This window comes from Pristiophorus japonicus, chromosome 2 (genome assembly GCF_044704955.1).
Source record: "Pristiophorus japonicus isolate sPriJap1 chromosome 2, sPriJap1.hap1, whole genome shotgun sequence".
Taxonomy (NCBI): Eukaryota; Metazoa; Chordata; class Chondrichthyes; family Pristiophoridae; genus Pristiophorus; species Pristiophorus japonicus.
This window is the reverse complement of record NC_091978.1, coordinates 293,357,857-293,379,008: the sequence shown is the minus strand read 5'-3', so window position 1 is coordinate 293,379,008 and position 21,152 is coordinate 293,357,857. Positions and strand designations below refer to the sequence as shown.

Sequence of the window (21,152 nt, the reverse complement as noted above, 5' to 3'; positions counted from 1 at the left end):
GGATGTCCTTTGATTATTACAGTTTTCAGCTCCATTCGCAACTCCTCAGATAATAAAGCAGTCCATGCATGCATGCAAGACATGGGCGACCTTCAGGCTTGGGCTGATAAGTGGCAAGTAACATTCGTGCCACACAACTGCCAGGCAATGACCATCTCCAACAAGAGAACCTAACCACTTCCCCATGACATTCAACGGCATTACCATCACTGAATCCCCCATCATCAACATCCTGGGGGTCATCATTGACCAGAAATTTAACTGGACCAGCCACATAAATATTGGTCTACAGGAGCAGGTCAGAGGTTGGGTATTCTGCAGCGAGTGTCTCACCTCCTGACTCCCCAAAGACTTTCCATCATCTACAAAGAAAGAAAAAAGAATTGCATTTATATAGGGCCTTTCACAACCACCGAACATCTCAAAGCACTTTACAGTCATTGTTGTAATGTGGGAAATGCGGCAGCCAATTTGCGCATAGCTGGATCCACAAACGGCAATGCGATAATGACCAGATAATCTGTTTTTGTTATGTTGACTGAGGGATAAATATTGGCCAGGCGCTGTGGATAACTCCCCTGCTCTTCTTCAAAATAGTGCCGTGGGATCTTTTACATCCACCTCAGAGCAGACGGGGCCTCTGTTTAATGTCTCATCCAAAAGACAGCACGTTCGACAGATCAACACTGCACTGGAGTGTCAGCCTAGATTTATGCACTCAAGTCCCTGGCTTCTGACTCAGAGGCAAGTGTGCTACCCACTGAGACACATCTGACACTAATACAAGGCACAAGTCAGCAGTGTGATAAAATACTCTCCACTTACCTGGAGGAGCCCCGACAACAAGCAAGGAGTTCGACACCATCCAGGACAAAGCAGCCCATACACCACCAGCGCAGTGCACTGCAGCAATGAGCCAAGGCTTCTTCGACAGCACCTCCAATACCCGTGACTTCTACCACCTAGAAGGACAAGGGCAGCAGGAGCATGGGAATACCATCACCTCCACATTCTTCTCCAAGTCACACCATCCTGACTTGGAAATAAATCCCCATTTTTTCATCATCGCTGGATCAAAATCCTGGAACTCCCTCCCCTAATAGCACTATAAGAGTACCTTCACCACAGGAACTGCTGCAGTTCAAGAAGGCAGTTCACCATCTTCTCAAGGGAAGTTAGGGATGGGCAATAAATGCTGGTCTTGCCAGCAACTCCCACATTCTAAAGAATGAAAAAAAAATGACTGCTATTATTGTCATAACTGGGCATTGATATAAGCGGCACAAAAATGCACTGCTCTTATGCAGAGTTTTGACGTGAGGAAAGATTAGGAGAATCTGAATGAATTGATCATAACTGATTTGGGTTTAAGCTATTCTGCATTAAATAGAGCAACTCTCCACTGAAAATTTCAAAGGCAACTTAGATAATGTATGAACATTTAAATTTGTGGCTTGAACTTTCTCTAAGTGTTATCCTAATGCATCTTAATGTGAACCTGTGGACTTCTCTACCACAGAAGGCTGTGGAGGCCAAGTCACTGAATATATTTAAGAAGGAGATAGATAGATTTCTAGAAACAAAAGGCATCAAGGGGTATGGGGAAAAAGTGGGAATATGGTGTTGAGAGAGAGGATCAGCCATGATCATACTGAATGGTGGTGCAGACTCGAAGGGCCAAATGGCCTAACTACTGCTCCTATTTTCTATGGGCCCAAATTTCCCCAAGAGTTGCCCCGTTTTTTTTTTGAAGTAGCTTTTTTTGGAGTAACAAAAATCGCAAATTCTCCATTTAACTTGCTCTAATGTAAATCAGTTAGTTAGTTTTTTTTTAAAGTTTAGTTTATTCTCTCCAAAAGGGGGCGTGACAAGCCACTTACCACTTACGCCTCTTCTGGCCATAGAAGCAAATTTGGCCAGCTGAAAGTTACTCCAACCTAACTTAGGCCAGTGTATGTGGCCACTTTTGTAACCACATAAAAACCTTACCTACATTTAAGAAATCAGCGCTGGTAGCCAGAGATGGGGGCTGGGATGGGGGGGGGGGGGGGGGGGGGGTGGTGGGGAAAGAAAGAGAAGGTGAGTTAGAGGATTACAAAGTTCAAAAGACCTTCACAATTATCAGCACAACATTACAACATCTTCAGTACAACAGCTGCACATCACCACCACAAATAAAAGATAAATCAACGACAGAAAAGAGAACAGTCCTACCTTGCCGACTGCAGAATACATGGGCTAGCCCTCCCGCCAGGGCTAGGGGCGGCAGGCACGCATGACTGCAGGGTTGAGGGATTTTTACTTTTTACAGTTGACCCTAAATGTTGCGTGGTCCTAATGGAGGTGATTCAGTTTTGATGCAAAATATCTTTTATTGTGAATTTTACAGTGCACTTCAACGATACCAACAACAGCCACAACAGGAAAGAAAGTCTGCACCCATCCCTCATCCACATCTCAGGGAAAGTGCATTTCCTTATAGGGTCGGTGATGGTGGGGGTGGGTTGGGGACCCGGCTTGGGTCTGACCAGTGGTCGGTGCGTGGAATGAAGTGGGAGTAACATTTGAGTCTCCGGCCTTTGTGCCCTTATTGCAGAAGCCAGCTCCCTCATGGCATCTGCCATCGTCTGCACACCCTTACTTCCCATCTTAGTGCAGAGATTTCACCCGACAGTGTGGCGACCTCATCATGCACCCCACTGACGGCCACCATGAGTGATCTTGTGAGGGCATTGGTCTCCTCACCCAATGAAAAAGCCTGATTAACTTCTGCTGAGGGCTGCCTCTCAGGAGAGACTGGTCGGCTTCTCCTTTCCCTCGCCGTGGGTCTACCTAGTGGCATTGCTCCAGTGCGAGGCGCAGGCTGGGACGGTGGGGGACTGGGTGTCCCAAGATGCATTTCCTGACCGCCACTCGGACCCGCGACCTCGGAAGGTGTGAACCCATGGAAGGTTGCCGAGGAGCTAATGGAGGGTTCTGGCTGCGCGATGCCCTGATCGATATCGCGGTCAGCATTCTCCTGAGCACACATTTCCATGGACCCCTCCTCCCCCCACCCGCCTTGGTCTGGAGGGCATGCATCTGGATCCTCAGGATCTTGAGGCGTGTCATCTTCTTCTGCAAAAGACAACACAACAGTCAAATGATTAGCAGCACAGGAGGGGGTAGGATGAGTGACTGGAGTAGTCTCACGCGTAGCAGGCCAGTCAGCAGGTTGATTTGAAGGGCCATTAGGCATTTTAATGACTCACCCTCACCCTCACCCTCACGTGTGGGTCCAGCTTGTGCAGAGTGGATTCTTTTTCTGCCAGTGCAAGTCAGCAAGGCAGCAACCCTCTGTTCCAGGGGTGTCAGTTGGTGCAGATTTGGCGGACCTCCTCCTGTTCTAGTTCTCTCCCTCTTGTTGTTGGCCAATTGCTTCTGCAAAGATGAAAATATTAATTGTCAGACATGGTGCACTTCTGATGGGTGGGACACATAGAGATGCTCACATTTTCCACTGCAATTCAATTTAAAGAAGATATTATTTACACACTACTTGACCAACGTTCTGCCATTTCTTCTTGCACTGGCTTCCAGATCTTGCGGTGTTGACCCCAGTGGAGAATTCTTCGGCAACGAGGTTCCATCTTTTCCTCATTTCCTTGGGGGAGACCTTTGACAGACCACTCTTGCTGATATCCAGCTCCAGCCATTTCTCAATAACCATCACTAATTTCTCCACTTCCTCATGCTCTTGCGCCATTCGTCCAGTGGACTCAAATGTCAGTAATGTTCAAAGATCACACTTACACCTCTCTTACACCTATCCAGCACTCCTTTCCACTCCCTCAGCCACACAAAAATCAATATTCAGACCTCACCTTTATATATACTCCATAGCCCCTTATTCAGAGGATGCTCTCCCTTTAATTGGCCGATTGCCAAGCTTCCTGTTACACTGCACATGAGCGTAGTCTGTACTGTCCATTGCACATGAGCGCACACTCAAACAGTCATGCGTGCCTCTGCCGGCACTGCACGACATGCTGGGCCCAAGCCCCGCCCCACTGCCGGCAGCTCCGCCCACCAACCCCCCCGCCCCGCCCCCCACAGACTCTGCTGCGCGACGCCGATGCATCCGGACAATGAGGGAGCAGCCAAATTCAGAAGTAGATTTTTGGCGCTTTTTTTGCTCCAGGAAGTCAACACACCACATTGAGATACGCTGCTCTAAGTGGCTGGGGAAATTTGGGGCTATGTTTCTACTTGAGTTAGATGCATGACTGTCCATGGATAAATGCAATGCAAGGAAGAATATCTAACCATTTTTTAAAGAGTCATAATTTTTCTTGTTCTGTGGGATTTTTTCAAAGCCAGCTTGGACTGCAGCATTTTAATTCAATTAGATTTCTGCTAATGTTTTTAGGAGGGGCTGTGGAAAAAGTTAATTTTTTGTACAGCTGGATGAGTTCGCCTTTGCAATGGTCTACTATTGGTTTGGAAAACAAATGAGGGGGCTCTTTGTTTATTGTAATGCTAAACTCGAGTCAGACCTGCCACTCAGACTTCTTACAGTCCTCAATCGGTGGAAAGGCAGGACAAGTCAGGGCCACAGGTTTCTCCGCAACAATCATGACCACTCAAAATGCATGGTTCGAGGCATCCTTTTTATTTTGCCTCCATTCAATGTAGAACACTTTGATTCCATATAGTATTAAAATTCATGATTTTTACACCAATTAAGAAAAAAGAAAACCCAGCAGCCATTGAAATAGCCTTCAGAGTGCGTCAAAACAACATTTGCATTAATATTCAGTCATCTAATGCAGCGATACATCATGAAGTCTATAGTGGTACATCTCGGAAATTTGCCGATTGAACTTTCTTCCACTGGAGTGTAGACTTTAATTTGCCTCATATGAGTATCTCTTCCATTCTGATGATTTGCTAGTACAGCAATCTGTATCATAAATGTACGGATTGGCTTCTTGTTGACATCAGTAAGTGGAACGTGAATCCAGCCGCTGGGCTCCACCAGTTCAAGTTGCTGTAGTTAAATTAAGACAAGGTATTAAATATTGTTTCCATTTTATTGCAAGCATTAAAGGATTAAAAAAATCCAGCACAATGGCTACAAGTTTTTTTTTAATTAAAAAGGACACATTAAGCCCAAGGAAAAACAAGCTTTAGAACTGCTCATCAATTTTTAACGGTTCCAACACAAATACACTTGTAAAGTTTTAGCTGAAGGTCATCAGTCATGGGTTTGAAAATATGCTGGGCAACTACAGAAAATTGATCATTTAAAAAACAAATTTAGCATCAAGTTGCATATGAAAACAAGGCACACACATACAGGGTACTACATACTGAATCTCAGCAAAAAAAAACATGTCCTTCAAGCCATTAGTCTTAAACCAGATCTTCTTCATTCTCAGTCAATGAAACTATACAAGACCCAAAATGCTTTGTACTATAATGAACGGGCATCACATGTAAATATAATTGTATTGTATAGATCAAGAGCACCAGAACCATCTGTCTTTAAATAAATTTAGCACTACTACAAACTAGGGGATATTTTTCAACTGCGTTCTCCTGGCATGGAACCTCGTCGCTGGGAGCACATATCAGGAAATCACGTGCACACAGCCGATTAACTCCATCCATTATGGCCTATGCCCTTATGATTTGTCAACATGTGCTCCTATTGAGTCTTCTACATTCATCTAAACAGGCAGACCCTCAGTTAACGTCTCATGCACAACACCTTCGACAATACAGCACTGATGTATCAGGCTAGATTATGTGCTTGTCCTGGAATGACGCTTGAACCCAGAACCTTCTGATGTAAGAGTGCTACCACTAAGTTATGATGGAACTTAGGAGCTGGGGCTAAGAACGAATGAATTAAGATGAAGCTGACCAGCACCATGCTTAAATGCTGAGCCAAGATGTTTTTTTAAAGAACCTAAGATTTTGGGGCAAGAAGTTGAGAAAATTGTATGAATGTTGTATGTGGGGTGAGGAGGGAAGGAAAGAGAAAAAGCTAGGACAGAAAATAAAGTGTGCACCTGCATAAACTATAGGATGAAGTATTAAATGGAGTTAAAAATACTAAGATTGCTTTCTCAATATTCTAGTCTTTTCCAACAATAACATTGAGCAGCTCTGTATTTTTCCCCATTAGGAAAGAGGAACAAAAAAGTACATTGTGTAAATTTTACTTCAGTACTGAAGTATAGCTAAAAGGTAGCTAGGCTAACGACCATAATTGTCTGTAACATTAAAAAGTGCATTGTATTGAATTAAAAGATAATTGTTTAACTTGGCTGTATAAGGCCCAAATAGACTTCCAACTATAATAAATCACCCATGCACTGTTTGATTATAGAAAGATTTTGCTGGCAAACCTCTGCTATGGTTGATTACATTTACATATCATTCATTTGATTTCTTTAAACCAGTTCACTGAGTATTCACATCAAGACAAAAGAGCCCAGTTTCTGTACATTAAACTTAATGGATAACTTGTTTGTATATTGGAGTATTAACTCAATGTAGTTTCACCGACATTAACGTGAGCTTCTACATTGTCATGTATGTATGTTTGGGTTTATTAGCCACCAGGTGGCGCCTGTGTGTGCGGCCCAGGTATAAAAGGCCAGCCATCTTGTAATGTAATCACTTTGGGCTTTAATAAAGTAGAGCCAGGTTTATACCTGTTCGGAGTTTACAGTATTTAGTCTATTGAGTTATTGCATACACAACATTTGGCGATGAGGTAACAAGAAACTTCGCATGCAAATATGAGCACAATTGGAATTCTGGAGTGATTCGTGGAGGGAGAAGATTGGGCAGACTTTGTAGCCCGCTTGAACCAGTACTTCATGGCCAACAAAATGGAGGAAGAGACAGAGGCAGTTCGGCGCAGGCGGTCCACCTCATGGTTGAGGGCATCATCATCTCAAGATATTGATTCTATATGCACATTCATTCTGAGGGCCAGAATGTATCGGAATTCGTTGCCGATCCAAGACATCTAGCTGGACCGTGTAAGTTCGAAACTGCGTTGGCAGACATGCTGCGGGATTTCTTTGTAATCAGCATCAACCACGAGGTGATCCTGCATAAGCTACTGGCGGCGGAGATGCTGGATTTGAGCAAGGCCATCATGATTGCCCAATCATGCAGGACGATGGCAATACCTTAAAGCAGATATCATTGAAAAATCGGAAGTCGGCAAGTACTGTAAACAAGATAGTATCGCCATTTGGCAGAGCATCATATGGCAGGGCCCATCCGACTGCGTACGCGAAACGGGAATGAATCCGATATCACCGTGTTGGCGTGGTGGGGGAAATCATCGGCATCATCAGTGTCAGTTTAAACAGTATATTTGTAAAGGCTGTTCGAGAGTGGGCCACCTGCAGCGCATGTGTCCGCAACTGAGCAAGCATGCTGCGACACACCACGTGGAGGATGATGACCAGTCAAGCGCGGATCCGGATATGCAATCCGAGATACCAGAGGAGGAAGTGTATGGACTTTATTCGTTCCTAACCAAGAGCCAACCGATAATGATTAATGTAAAACTTAATGGTGTGCCGGTATCGATGGAATTGGACACGGGTGCGAGTCAATCAATAATGAGCCGGAGGACATTCGACAGGCTGTGGGATACTAAGGCTGTGAGGCCTAAGCCGAGTCCAGTCAATGCCAAGTTGTGTACGTACACTAAAGAACTAATAACGGTGATTGGCAGTGCAGTAATCAAGGTGTCGTATGATGGTGCGGTTCACAATTTACCATTATGGATTGTTCCAGGCAATGGTCCAACACTTTTCGGCAGGAACTGGTTATAAAAAATCAAATGGAACTGGAACGAGATCAAAGCATTGTCATCGGAGGAGGATATTCCATGTGCCGAGTAAGTTCCCCTCATTGTTTGAACCAGGCATTGGCAATTTCACGGGAGCCAAGGTGCAGATCCACGTGGACTCGGATGAAAGACCAGTCCATCATAAAGCTCAGGCAGTTCCGTACATGATGAGGGAGAAGATCGAAATCAAATTGGACAGACTCCAGTGTGAAGGGATCATGTCACCGGTCAAATTTAACAATTGGGCCAGCCCCATTGTTCCCATGTTGAAAAGTGATAGCACTGTCAGGATTTGTGGAGACTACAAGATTACGATCAACTGAGTTTCCAAACAGGATCAATACCCATTACCGAAGACTGATTACCTGTTTGCAACGCTAGCCGGGGGGAAGTCGTTCACAAAACTGGATCAGACGTCAGCCGACATGACACAGGAGCTGGTCGACATGTCGAAGAAACAACATTCATAAAGGACTGTTTATCTATAACAGGTGCCTTTTTGGAATTCGCTCGGCTGCAGCCATATTTCAGAGGAACATGGAGAGTCTACTGAAGTCCGTCCCCAGAACTTTCGTGTTCCAAGATGACATACTGGTCACAGGTCGTGACTCCGCCGAACATCTGAACAACCTGGAAGAGGTTCTACATCGTCTGGACAAAGTGGGACTCAGACTGAAATGCTCGAAGTGCGTCTTCATGGCACCGGAAGTCGAATTCCTGGGGAGGAAAATTGCTGCTGACGGTATCAGGCCTACGGACTCAAAAACCAAGGCCATCAAAAATGCACCCAAGCCTCAGAATGTGACGGAGCTGCGTTCATTCCTGGGTCTATTCAACTACTTCGGTAATTTCTTAGCTAGATTGAGCACCTTATTAGAGTCACTGCATATGCTGCTAAGAAAAGGCGACAACTGGGTTTGGGGTGCGTCTCAAGATAAAGCTTTTCTCTAACAAGCTGCTGGTACATTATGATCCATGTAAGCATCTAGTATTGGTCTATGATGCTTCATCATATGGGGTTGGTTGCGTGCTCCAACAAGCTAATGAGTCGGGCAAATTACAACCTGTTGCATATGCTTCAAAAAGTTTGTCAAAGGCGGAAAGAGCCTACAGCATGGTAGAGAAAGAAGCACTAGCCCTGTGCCTGTGCGTATGGGGTTAAAAAGATGCATCAGTACCCGTTTGGTCTTCGGTTTGAACTGAAAACAGATCACAAGCCACTCATTTCATTGTTTTCGGAAAATAAAGGTATCAATACCAATGCATCAGCTCGCATCCAGAGGTAGACGCTGACATTATCTGCCTATGATTATGTCATTCACCATAGACCTGGCACTGAGAATTGTGCCGATGCATTGAGCCGTCTGCCGTTGCCCACACTGGAAGTGGAAACGCCACAACCGGCAGACCTACTGTTAGTCATGGATGCTTTTGAAAGTGAAGGAACCCGTGTCACAGCCCAACAAATTAAGACCTGGATCAGCCAGGACCCGATATTATCGGTTGTGAAACGTTGTATCCTTAGTGGTGATTGGTCTGCCATACCCAAGCAAATGTGAGGAGACCAAAGACGAATTATCCATTCAATCAGATTGTATACTGTGGGTAATCGTGTTGCTATGCCCAAGAAAGGCAGAGAAAAATCTGTGCATGATCTGTGAATGTTTAAAAATGTATAGAGACATTGAAGTTGAGAAGGTGGGAATTGTATAGGGACAGTATAAGCTAACAAACAATTCATGGAGGAATAGCCATGACATCTCAGACTCGAGACTGCGAAATGTTACAACACTAACACATATTGAAACAAAACCCACAGCTTGCAGAAAAACCTCAAGGTCTTATTAAATCATGTTATTAACCTGAAACATTGACAGAAGGTCTTTGTTTAAAATCGGACCATGCTTGGGTCGGCTTATGAGTGGACAAAGGGAAGGAGGGATCAAAAGAGATGGGCTGAGCTAGGATGTCACTCTGGCCCTATCTTTTTATCTTTTGCCGAAAATGTATAACCATCGTCCCTTTACAATGTAACGTCACTTTGTCCGTAGGAAGTGAGTGCGTTCGAACAGACATGCATTCCTTCTGTCTGATAAAGTCCCCGATCGGGATTTGCTTTTTAAATAAAAGCTTACTTTGTTTAAAGCACAAACGGTATTCGTTTCAGTAATTTTGCTGAACCAGATTGAGGTAAAAGAATCCAGGAATCAACAATCTACATAGCATGCAACCCGGTATTGTCATGATGAAAGCCATTGCCAGGTCTCATGCATGGTGGCCTGGAATGGACTCTGATCTGGAATCATGTGTGCATCAGTGCAACACATGCATGCAGCTTAGTAAAGCACCAGCGGAATTGCCGCCGAGTCTGTGGTCATGGCCATCTAAACCATGGTCCAGAATCCACATTGATTTTGCAGGTCCCTTCCTGGGAAAGATGTTCTTAGTTGTGGTGAATGCTTATTCCAAGTGGATAGAGTGTACAATCACGTCATCCAGCATAGCCACAGCTACCATTGAGAGCCTTTGTGAGATGTTTGCTACGCATGGTCTGCCTGACATCATTGTAAGCGACAAAGAATCTTGCTTCACTAGTATGGAGTTTCAAGAGTTCATGAAACTCAAATGGTATCAAACATGTGAGGTCAGCATCAATCCAATCCGCATCCAAGGACAAGCAGAGCGTGCTGTCCAAACCATCAAGCAGAGTATGAAACATGTAACTCAATGCTCACTGCAACCTCACTTGTCACGCATATTGCTTAGTTGCGGACAAGGCCCCATACGCTTACCGGGGTCTCCCCTGCTGAACTATTGATGGAGAGGTCTCAAGACCAGGCTCTCTCTTATCCACCCTGAATTGAATAATCGTGTCGAATAGACACGTCAAAGTCAGCAAGGGTATCATGATCGCACTACTGTGTCACACGACATTTCTATCAATGATCATGTGTATGTACTGAATTATGGTCAAGGTCCCAAATGGATCGCCGGTACTGTTACGGCCAAGGAAGGTAACAGAGTGTTTATCGTTAAGCTCAAGAATGGGCAGACATGCAGGAAACATGTCCATCAGATAAAGTTGCAGCACACAGATGAACCAGAACAGTCTGAGGAAGACACAATCAGTGACCAATCAATCTACCCTCAGTCATCAGAGGACTCCTCTGTCATCAATGAATCTGGACTTTCAATCCCTGATGTGGTCATTGCCACTCCCATCAGATCGGCTACCCAGCCCCCAGTCATAAGACCCAGAACGCTTGCCCAAGGCTGGAGTTGAACTGAGACGCTCAACTCGAGGGCGGAAAGCCCGGACCGCCTCAATTTGTAAAAAGACCGTTACTAATATCTTAAAGGAGGATACTGTCATGTATGTATGCTTGGGTTTACTAGCCACCAGGTGCCGCCGCTGTCTGAGGTCATTGGGCTGTGTACACGTGTGCACGGCTCAGATATAAAAGGCCAGCTATCTTGTCATGTAATCACTTTGGGCCCTAATAAAGTAGAGCCAGGCTTGTACCTGTTCGGAGTTTACAGTATTCAGTCTATTGAGCTATTGCGTATCCAACATACATAAAATCTGCAATTTATTTTTAGCTAAAGATGAATACATTTTACATGCTGGAAAGCACATTAGAGACAACTAACATGTGTTTAGATGTATATTATTATGTCGTTTTCTAAGGTCATCTGGGAATGCTAAATTGGATTGAGCTCATACAATGGTAAAATTTTTCAAGTGGTTGAACACTTACTCAAACTGTAGAGAGCCAACAGCAACCTATTATGCATTAGCATAACCTGCCACCCACATCGCTGAAGAAACAGCTTTCAAACACATGCATTAAGCTTAAAAACTACTAAATCCTTTTACACCCATTCACATTTTTGTAACACTTCATTTAGTTGAAAACTCAAAAAATTTAGCTTTCAGTGTTCCTACAATGAATCTACTGTGTTGATGGATCAATTGTGAACTCAGTTGCTGTAATGATTAAAGCAGTTTAAAAACAAAAATGCTAAGTGCACTATATTCTTTGAATCACCACACTTGTGAAACACACTACATGATAAACATAAAAACATAGAAATTTACAGCGCAGAAGGAGGCCATTTCGGCCCATCGTGTCCACGCCGACCGACAAAGAGCCACACAGCCCTTGGTCAGCAGCCCTGAAGGTTATGTATAAACCTATGAACAATGACGGAAAGGCAAAGAGCACCCAGCCCAACTAACACAACTGCGACACCCCTTATATTGAAACATTCTACACTCCACCTCAACCGGAGCCATGTGATCTCCTGGGAGGGGCAAAAACCAGATAAAAACCCAGGCCAATTTAGGGAGGAAAAAAAGCTGGGAAAATTCCTCTCCGACCGATCCAGGCGATCGAAACTAGTCCAGGAGATCACCCTGGCCGTATTAGATTCCCTACAGTACTTGCCATTAATACTGTGTCGGCCAACAAAAGGTCATCCAGTCTAATCCCAATTACCAGCTCTAGGTCCGTAACCCTGCAGATTACTGCACTTTTAAGTGCCCATCCAACCATCTCTTAAAAGTGGTGAGGGTTTCTGCATCCACCATCCTCCAGGCAGCGAGTTCCAGATCCCCACAACCCTCTGCTTCAAGAAACCCCCCTCAAATCCCCTCTAAACCTTCCATCACCCACCTTAAAACTATGCCCCCTCGTAATAGACCCCTCCGCCAATGGAAATAGGCCCTTACCTTACTAGCCACTATGTCCAGGCCCCTCATTATGTTTACCTCAATGAGGTCTCCTCTCAACCTCCTCTGTTCCAATGAGAACAAACCCAGCCTATCCAATCTGTCCTCATAACTAAGATTCTCCATTCCAGCCAGCATCCTAATAAATCTCCTCTGTGCCTTCTCTCGTACGATCACGTCCTTCCTATAATACAGCGACCAGAATTGCATGCAATACTCCAGCTGTGGCCTACCCAAAATATTATACTATTTTAAAACTCTTCCAGAAGGTCCCACAGTGTGGGGACAAAGTGAGTCTAAAACATTTAGTGGAGTCGACAGCAAAGTCCATTAAAAAAAGTGCATGTATTTCAATAATTGTACAGAGAATTGGGGAATAATATACTTACAGGAATGCACCATATAAAAATATATTACTGAACAAAAACAGAAAATGCTGGAAATCTCATCAGGTAGGCAGCATAAGAACATAAGAAATAGGAACAGGAGTAGGCCATACGGGGTAATATTCTCTGGATAGAGGATTGGCTAACTAACAGAGAACAAAGAGTCAGGGTAAATTGTTCATTCTCTGGTTGACAACCAGTAACTAGTGAGATGCCGCAGGGATTAGTGCTGGGACCCCAACTATTTACAATCTATATTAACGACTTGGAAGAAGGGACTGAGTGTAACGTAGCCAAGTTTGCTGATGATACAAAGATGGGAGGAAAAGCAATGTGTGAGGAGGACACAAAAAATCTGCAAAAGGACATAGACAGGCTAAGTAAGTGGGCAAAATTTGGCAGATGGAGTATAATGTTGGAAAGTGTGAGGTCATGCAGAAAAAAAAAATCAAAGAGCAAGTTATTATTTAAATGGAGAAAGATTGCAAAGTGCCGCATTACAACGTGACCTGGGGGTACCTGTGCATGAAACGCAAAAGGATAGTCTGCAGGTACAGCAAGTGATCAGGAAGGCCAATGGTGTCTTGGTCTTTATTGCAAAGGGGATGGAGTATAAAACCAAGGAAGTCATGCTACTGCTATACAAGATATTGGAGAGACCACACTTGGAACACTGCGTGCAGTTTTGGTTTCCATATTTACGAAAGGATACACTTGCTTTGGAGGCAGTTCAGAGAAGGTTCACCAAGTTGATTCCGGGGATGAGGGGCTTGACTTATGAGGAAAGATTGAGTAGGCTGGGTCTCTACTCATTGGAACTGAGAAGAATGAGAGGTGATCTTATCGAAACGTAGAAGATTATGAGGGGCTTGACAAGATGGATTCAGAGAGGATGTTTCCACTGATGGGGCATGATCTTAGAATAAGGGGCCGCCCATTTAAAAGAGAGATGAGGAGAAATTTCTTCTGAGGGTTGTAAATCTGTGGAATTCGCTGCCTCAGAGAGCTGTGGAAGCTGGGACATTGAATAAATTTAAGACAGAAATAGACAGTTTCTTAAATGATAAGGTGTTATGGGGAGCAGGCGGGGAAGTGGAGCCGAGTCCATGATCAGATCAGCCATGATCTTATTGAATGGCGGATCAGGCTCGAGGGGCCGTATGGCCTACTCCTGTTCTGATTTCTTATGTTATGTTCTTATTACATCAAAACTTCAAAAATGCTAACATCCTCATTAAAGATACCGTGAAAGTTATTTTTTTTACAATAAATCATTTTTCAGCATAAGCAGCATTTACAATATTCAAGCATTTGTCATGTTCTGCCTCTCCCTGCCTGACCATTAGGATGTTAACCACCAGTACAATAACCGTGTGTTAATAGTCAACATATACGCTGCTCGCTGACACTATAAAACAGTTTAAAATTATGTACTTTTAAATTTCAAGTGGATTTGAACTCATTTTTCGAACCTCAATGCACCACAGTTGCATTGCTGAAAGTTAGTGATTCTAATACAGCATTGTTCAGGACACAGAATGGATAAATCAGAAATGTTCATTTAAAGAGAGTCAGGTATTGTTTTTCATTTGACACGTCAACTAAAAATAAAGAAACTTTAATCAAACCGTGAGGAATTTACATGGATCAAAATGCAAAATCTAGCAAAGTGTGAAAAAATTAATGAAAAACAAACATGAAGTCATTCTTGTACCAAAATATAATTAAAAGTTAGCAGCCACAAAACCCGTGATTAAAGCTGTTGGGGCCGAAATTCAGGCACGCCAGAAAGCTGGCTCACCAACGATTTCCTAGCTGGTTTTACCACCGGGAGCGATGAGGCGGACTTTGGGTCTATTTTAGGCACTTGGAAATTTTTTGGATGTTGGACCAGAAGTCGGTCATAGTGGGGGCAGAAGTGCGGCGGTAAGTCCTGCTGAGGGGCGGAAGTTGGGGCAGGATCGAATCTCCGCTGCTGTCACCACCCTCTCTCTCTCCTCTGTTAAAAGGGAGCGAATCGGGGATTTTTTTTTAGCTTCGGCCACTGGACCACCAGGGAGGGTTTCGGACAGGCCAGTGGACTGGCACCCAAGAGGGGGTCAGGCTGCCTGTTGGCGGCCTAGCCGAACCAGGAGCAATAATTTGCCGGCAATCGGGAATGGCGGCTGCTCCCCTTGAAGGGCTGCAGCGCTGCCAGACTGCGCACAGTCAAGAGAAGGTGCACTGACAGAGAAAGCTGTCGGGGGTACCGTGTGGTGGGGCAACTATTTTTTCCACTAGAATTTTGGTCGGAATATTCTGGAGGTGCAGGAGAGCGGGGGTACGCGTTTTGATGATGAGCTTGCGGTGGACGGCAGCAGTGGGGTGGAAATGGGAATAGGCCAGAAAATCCCCGAGCTAAATTTGGGTCAGGGCGACCCATTGACTGCAACGCGGTGGCCATTTGATTCCGCCGCATTACGGCGGTAACGGGCCTTATTCGGACCCTGAATTTCGGCCCCGTTATGTTTCAGATGCAGCTGCTAAGCTAAGAACTAAATCGAATAAATTTCAAATGGACATCCTAATTAATTTCCTATTTTAGCTCCAAGTCGTAAATGGAAGCAATTCTCCATTCAAGTCACAAGCAATCCAATTGAAGAACTATTTTAAAATCACTGAAATTAAAAGCTACTATTTAGTTTGTTGGGTAAAAGTACAGAATAAAAATTATACCTGAAAAGGGGGGGGGGGGTGGTATTGGAGCATTCTTACAATGCAAGTGCATCTATTAATTTCAACTTCAGATCCTGGCCTTAACCAGTTTGGATAATGAGCCAAATTTTGCTCGAACAGGGCATCTAATGCAGGGGCAATTGCACTCCTGTTGGTTGCAATTGCCCCTGCATCCTTCAGCTCAATAAATCTGTGACCAATCAATTGCTGAAAGTGCGAGCTGATTATGGCACAGCGAGGGCAAGAAGGCATCTGGGACCTAAGTGAACAGGGCAAACACAACTGTGTATTTCTTTAACCAATAAAATTTAAGGATTGAGAAATAAACAGCAGGACTGAAAAGCAGGGTGAATTAGAGGGGGCAAATTCAATGTCAAATCAGGCACAAAAAGAGAAATAAAGAGAGGGAAAGAAAAAAAAAAGAGATGGAAAGAAAAAGAACATTTAAAAAATTTAATATTTGTAATTTTTAAAATTTCATAAAACAATTCACAACCTGAAGGAACGAGACTCGACACTTATATTTAATTTTCAGTGCCAGAGAAGTTGATTGGCAGTCACGAACACTTATCACATTGTTAAAAAGCTACTTACGCTCGTAATTACTAGCTCTAAATATCTGCATCGGATTTAGTTCCTATCTACTGCACAAATAAAGCAACTTCATGACATTCAATGCATAGCAATGATGAGGCAGACAGCAAAATGCTATTTTTGCAAAGCTAACGGCAGAGTGGCACAACTCGAACAACAAATTTTGGATATTGGCATTTAATCACGCATCTGTCCCTCGCCTGAAATTGCTATACCATTTACGCATAAATAATGGAAATGCCATTAGCCTCACCGTTATTTTGACAGCAAAATCTGGCCCAATATAACCAAAATATCTTTTGAGATTGCATTTGTCCAATAGCTCAAATCCTGCAATGATGTCTCATCTGTAACAGCACAGCATAAAGTACCATTGTTTCGGGCAGTCACATCTTTAAAGAGGACTGAATTGATCACATGGTAAAGAAAATACATAGAGCAACAAAATTGTCTTTGAGGCAGACAGTTAGGATGCATTACTGTGACACAGTCAGGCAAATTGAGCTGACCCAACACCATGGGCTCAATTTTCCCCAAGCCAGTTTCTGGCGTATTGCCAGAGTTACACCCATTTTTCCAGGCCAGAAATATTTTGCTAAAGTTTCCCTGATGTATAATTCGAATTTGGTACTGCGCAGCGTGTCCAGTCACCTCGGGGGGGGGGGGGGGGGGGGGGGGGGGGGAGGAGGAGGGTGGAGCCTGCTGTCTGCACCGAAAAACGAAGCCGCTCCTTCTGCGCATGCACGGGAAAAAAGTTATGTTTTTGACGTCGTTCCAATGGACGTGCATGCTTAGTACAGCTCGCATTTGGCAATCGGCCATTTTTAAAGAGCCAGTTGTGTGTGTGAGGAGTGTTATGAGAGTATTGGGAGAATCGCAGCTGCAGCATACAAGATGTAACACGGCGCAAAGACCATGAATTTCTTACAGCATGAAGTGGAGGCACTAGTTCCTGTGATTGAAAAACAGATGGCAGGAGCTGGACATCAGCAGAGGTCACATAAAAGTTCCACCCAAAGAAATGAAGAAACGCTGGAACCAAGTTGCAGATCGGGAGCAGCGGCCAGCATCGCGAGATCTGAGCGGGCGTGGGAGTACAAAGGGCGGCGGCAGATTGGGAGCAGCAGCCAGCATCGCGAGACCCGAGCGGGCGTGGGAGTGCAAAGGGCGGCAGCAGTTTGGAGCAGCGGCAGGTCGGGTAAAAAAAGTTAAAAAAATCAAAAATTGAAGTGTGACATCACAGCCAAGCAGGTAAGTGATTGTCTGGTGGATTGGTGAGTATTTTTCTTTTCTTTAAGAAACCTTGGGCATTGTTGTAAGTTAGGAACTAGAATTAAACATATGTGATCTTTATTATCTAAGCAGAACCAGTTAACTAAATCAGCTGTTTGCTGTGTAGCGGCTGGATATGTTGTGCTAAGGTGTAGAGTTTAGTTCTACTCGATAGTTGCGAGTGTAACTAGAGGGATGGCAGTGCAGCTCAGTCCCGTGGATTGCATATCCTGTGGCATGTGGGAAATGCTGGATGCTTCGTGCAGCCTGGACGACCATGTGTGCAGGCGTCTCCAGCTGCACCAACTCGAGCTCCATGTTTTGGAGCTTGAGCGGCAGCTGGGGTCACTGCGGTGCATCCGCGAGACTGAGAGCAACGTGGATAGTACGTTTCGAGAGGCGATCACCCCGCAGCTTAAGAATGCAGGAAGATAAGGAGTGGGTGACCAGCAGACAGAAGAGGAGGACTAGGCAGGCAGTGCAGGAATCCTCTGAGTCCATCGCACTCTCCAACCAGTATTCTGTTCTGAGTACTGGCGGGGGGTTGGTGGTTCCGGGGAGTGCAGCCAGAGCCAAGTCCATGGCACCACGGGTGGCTCAGCTGCACAGAGGAGGGGGGGGAAGGAAGAAAAATGGAAGAGCTATAGTGGTAGGGGATTCGATAATCAGGGGAGCAGACAGGCGTTTCTATGACCGCAAACGTGACTCCAGGATGGTATGTTGCCTCCCTGGTGCCAGGGTCAAGAATGCCACTGAGCGGATGCAGGGCATTCTGGGGGGGCGGGGGGAGGGTGATTAGGCAGAGGTCATGGTTCACATCGGTACCAATGACATAGGTAGAAAGAGGGATGAGGTCCTGCAGGCAGAGTTTAGAGTACATAAAAAGGAAAAGAGTAGCTAAAGTAAATGTTGGTCCCTTAGAGGACGAGACCGGGGAATTAATAATGGGGAACATGAGATGGCAGAAATTCTGAACAAATATTTTGTATCAGTCTTTACAGTAGAGGACACTAACAATATCCCAACAATGGATAGTCAAGGGGCTATAGGGGGAGAGGAACTTAACACAATCTCTAAGGGGCTGGTACTCAGTAAGATAATTGGACTAAAGGCAGATAAATCCCCTGGACCTGATGGCTTGCATCCTAGGGTCTTGAGAAGTAGCGGCAGGGATTGTGGATGCATTGGTTGTAATTTACCAAAATTCCCTGGATTTTGGGGCGGTCCAGGCAGATTGGAAAACTGAAAATGTAATGTCCCTATTTAAAAAAGGAGGCAGACAAAAAGCAGGGAACTATAGACCAGTTAGCTGAACATCCGTGGTTGGGAAAATGCTGGCGTCCATTATTAAAGAAGTAGTAGCAGGACACTTGGAAAAACAAAATTCGGTCAGGCAGAGTCAGCATGGATTTATGAAGGGGAAGTCATGTTTGACAAATTTGCTGGAATTCTTTGAGGATGTAACGAACAGGGTGGATAAAGGGGAACCAAAGGATGTGGTGTATTTGGACTTCCAGAAGGCATTTGACAAGGTGCCACATAAAAGGTTACTGCACAAGATAAAAGTTCACGGGGTTGGGGGTAATATATTAGCATGGATAAAGGATTGGCTAACTAACAGAAAAGAGAGAGTCGGGATAAATGGTTCATTTTCTGGTTGGCAACCATTAACTAGTGGGATGCTGCAGGGATCAGTGCTGGGACCCCAATTATTTACAATCTATATTAACGACTTGGATGAAGGAACCAAGTGTAACGTAGCCAAGTTTGCTGACGATACAAAGATGGGAGGAAAAGCAATGTGTGCAAAAAATCTGCAAAAGGACACACAGACTAAATGAGTGGGCAAAAATTTGGCAGATGGAGTATAATGTTGGAAAGTGTGAGGATATGCACTTTGGCAGAAAAAAAATCAAACAGCAAGTTATTATTTAAATGGAAAAAGATTGCAAAGTGCCACAGTACAGCAGGACCTGGAGGTACTTGTGCATGAAACACAAAAGGTTAGTAGTATGCAGGTACAGCAAGTAATCAGAAAGGCCAATGGAATCTTGGCCTTTATTGCAAAGGGGATGGAGTATAAAAGCAGGGAAGTCTTGCTACAGCTATACAGGGTATTGGTGAGGCCACACCTGGAATACTGCGTGCAGTTTTGGTTTCCATATTTATGAAAGGATATACTTGCTTTGGAGGCAGTTCAGAGAAGGTTCACTAGGTTGATTCCGGAGATGAGGGGGTTGACTTATGAGGAAAGCTTGAGTAGGTTAGGCCTCTACTCATTGGAATTCAGATGAATGAGAGGTGATCTTATCGAAATGTATAAGATTATGAGGGGGCTTGACAAGGTGGATGCAGAGAAAATGTTTCCACTGATGGGGGAGACTAGAACTAGAGGGCATGATCTTAGAATAAGGGGTTGCGCATTTAAAACTGAGATCAGGATAAATTTCTTCGCTGAGGGTTGTAAATCTGTGGAACTTGCAGAGGAAGGTGGCACATAATAAAAGGGAAAGAACTCGAACAAGAGGAGGCCCAGCAAATCTGCACCCACTGACACTCTTGGAAGAGAGGGTCACTGCTTTGATGGGTCCTGCCTAGAAAAAAGCAACCAGTACTGCACAAGCTAGCCCACACTTGAGAGAGAGGGTAATTGCTGAAAATTCATCATGGTCCTTCAAATCAACCTGCTGCCTGGCCTGCGATGTGTGAGCCTATTCATGCCACCCAACCTGCCCCCTCTGCTGCTAACCATTTGACTGTTGTGTTATATTTTGCAGAACTTGAGACCAACCCTGACAATGCAGAGTATTCAGATTCTAGGGGAGACTAGAACTAGGAGGCATAATCTTAGAATAATGGGCCACCCATTTAAAACAGATGCAGGAATTTCTTCTCTGAGGGTTATAAATCTGTGGAATTCGCTGCCTCAGAGAGCTGTGAAAGCTGGGACATTGAATAAATTTAAGATGGAGGTAGACAGTTTCTTAACCGATAAGGGATTAAGGGGTTATAGGAAGCAGGCAGGGAAGTGGCCCTGAATCCATGATCGGATCAGCCATGATCATATTAAATGGCAGAGCAGGCTCGATGGGCCATATGGCCTACTCCTGCTCCTATTTCTTTTGTATGATGAGCCTGAAGAGGAGAACATCTTCCAATCCAACCCTCCAGACCAAGAACATGGGGATGAGGGTGAGGGAGTGGAGCTGGATGAAGCTCCCACTGATGTACTTACTTTGGAGGAGGTGCTGCTCACGGAGGTGACAGCCCCTTCTTTGACTCGTGGTTTGAGTGTTGATGGGACATTCCATGATTTCATATCTTCTGAGGTTGCGGGTCCCAGTGGTGGGGTGCAGTGAGGCATATCCAGGGCCGCACCGTCCCAGGCTGCGGGTCCCAGTGTTGGGGTGCGAGCCACACCCACGGGGAGGAGGGGAAGGAGAGCTCAACCGCACTCTCCTAACGTGCAGGATCTAACAGATGATGTCATTGAGTGCGGAGAGCATTGACCTTACCCGATCACTCCTGGACGTCATCAGTGGGGTGAGCGATGAAGTAGCGGGACTGTCAGGAGAAGTAACAGCAATGG

The 21,152-nt window shown here is 44.7% G+C and overlaps 1 protein-coding gene across 2 annotated transcripts in view; it reads right to left on the bottom strand.

Moving 5' to 3' along the window:
• Positions 1-4,635: 4,635 nt before the first annotated feature.
• anapc10 (anaphase promoting complex subunit 10) overlaps positions 4,636-21,152 on the bottom strand; it is an 82,531-nt gene continuing 66,014 nt past the window's right edge. For both annotated transcript variants that reach the window (XM_070865029.1, XM_070865038.1), the window contains exon 5: positions 4,636-5,029. In XM_070865029.1, coding sequence (XP_070721130.1) covers positions 4,799-5,029 — 231 coding nt within the window. In that variant the 3' untranslated portion in view covers positions 4,636-4,798. The remainder of the gene's footprint in view (positions 5,030-21,152) is intronic.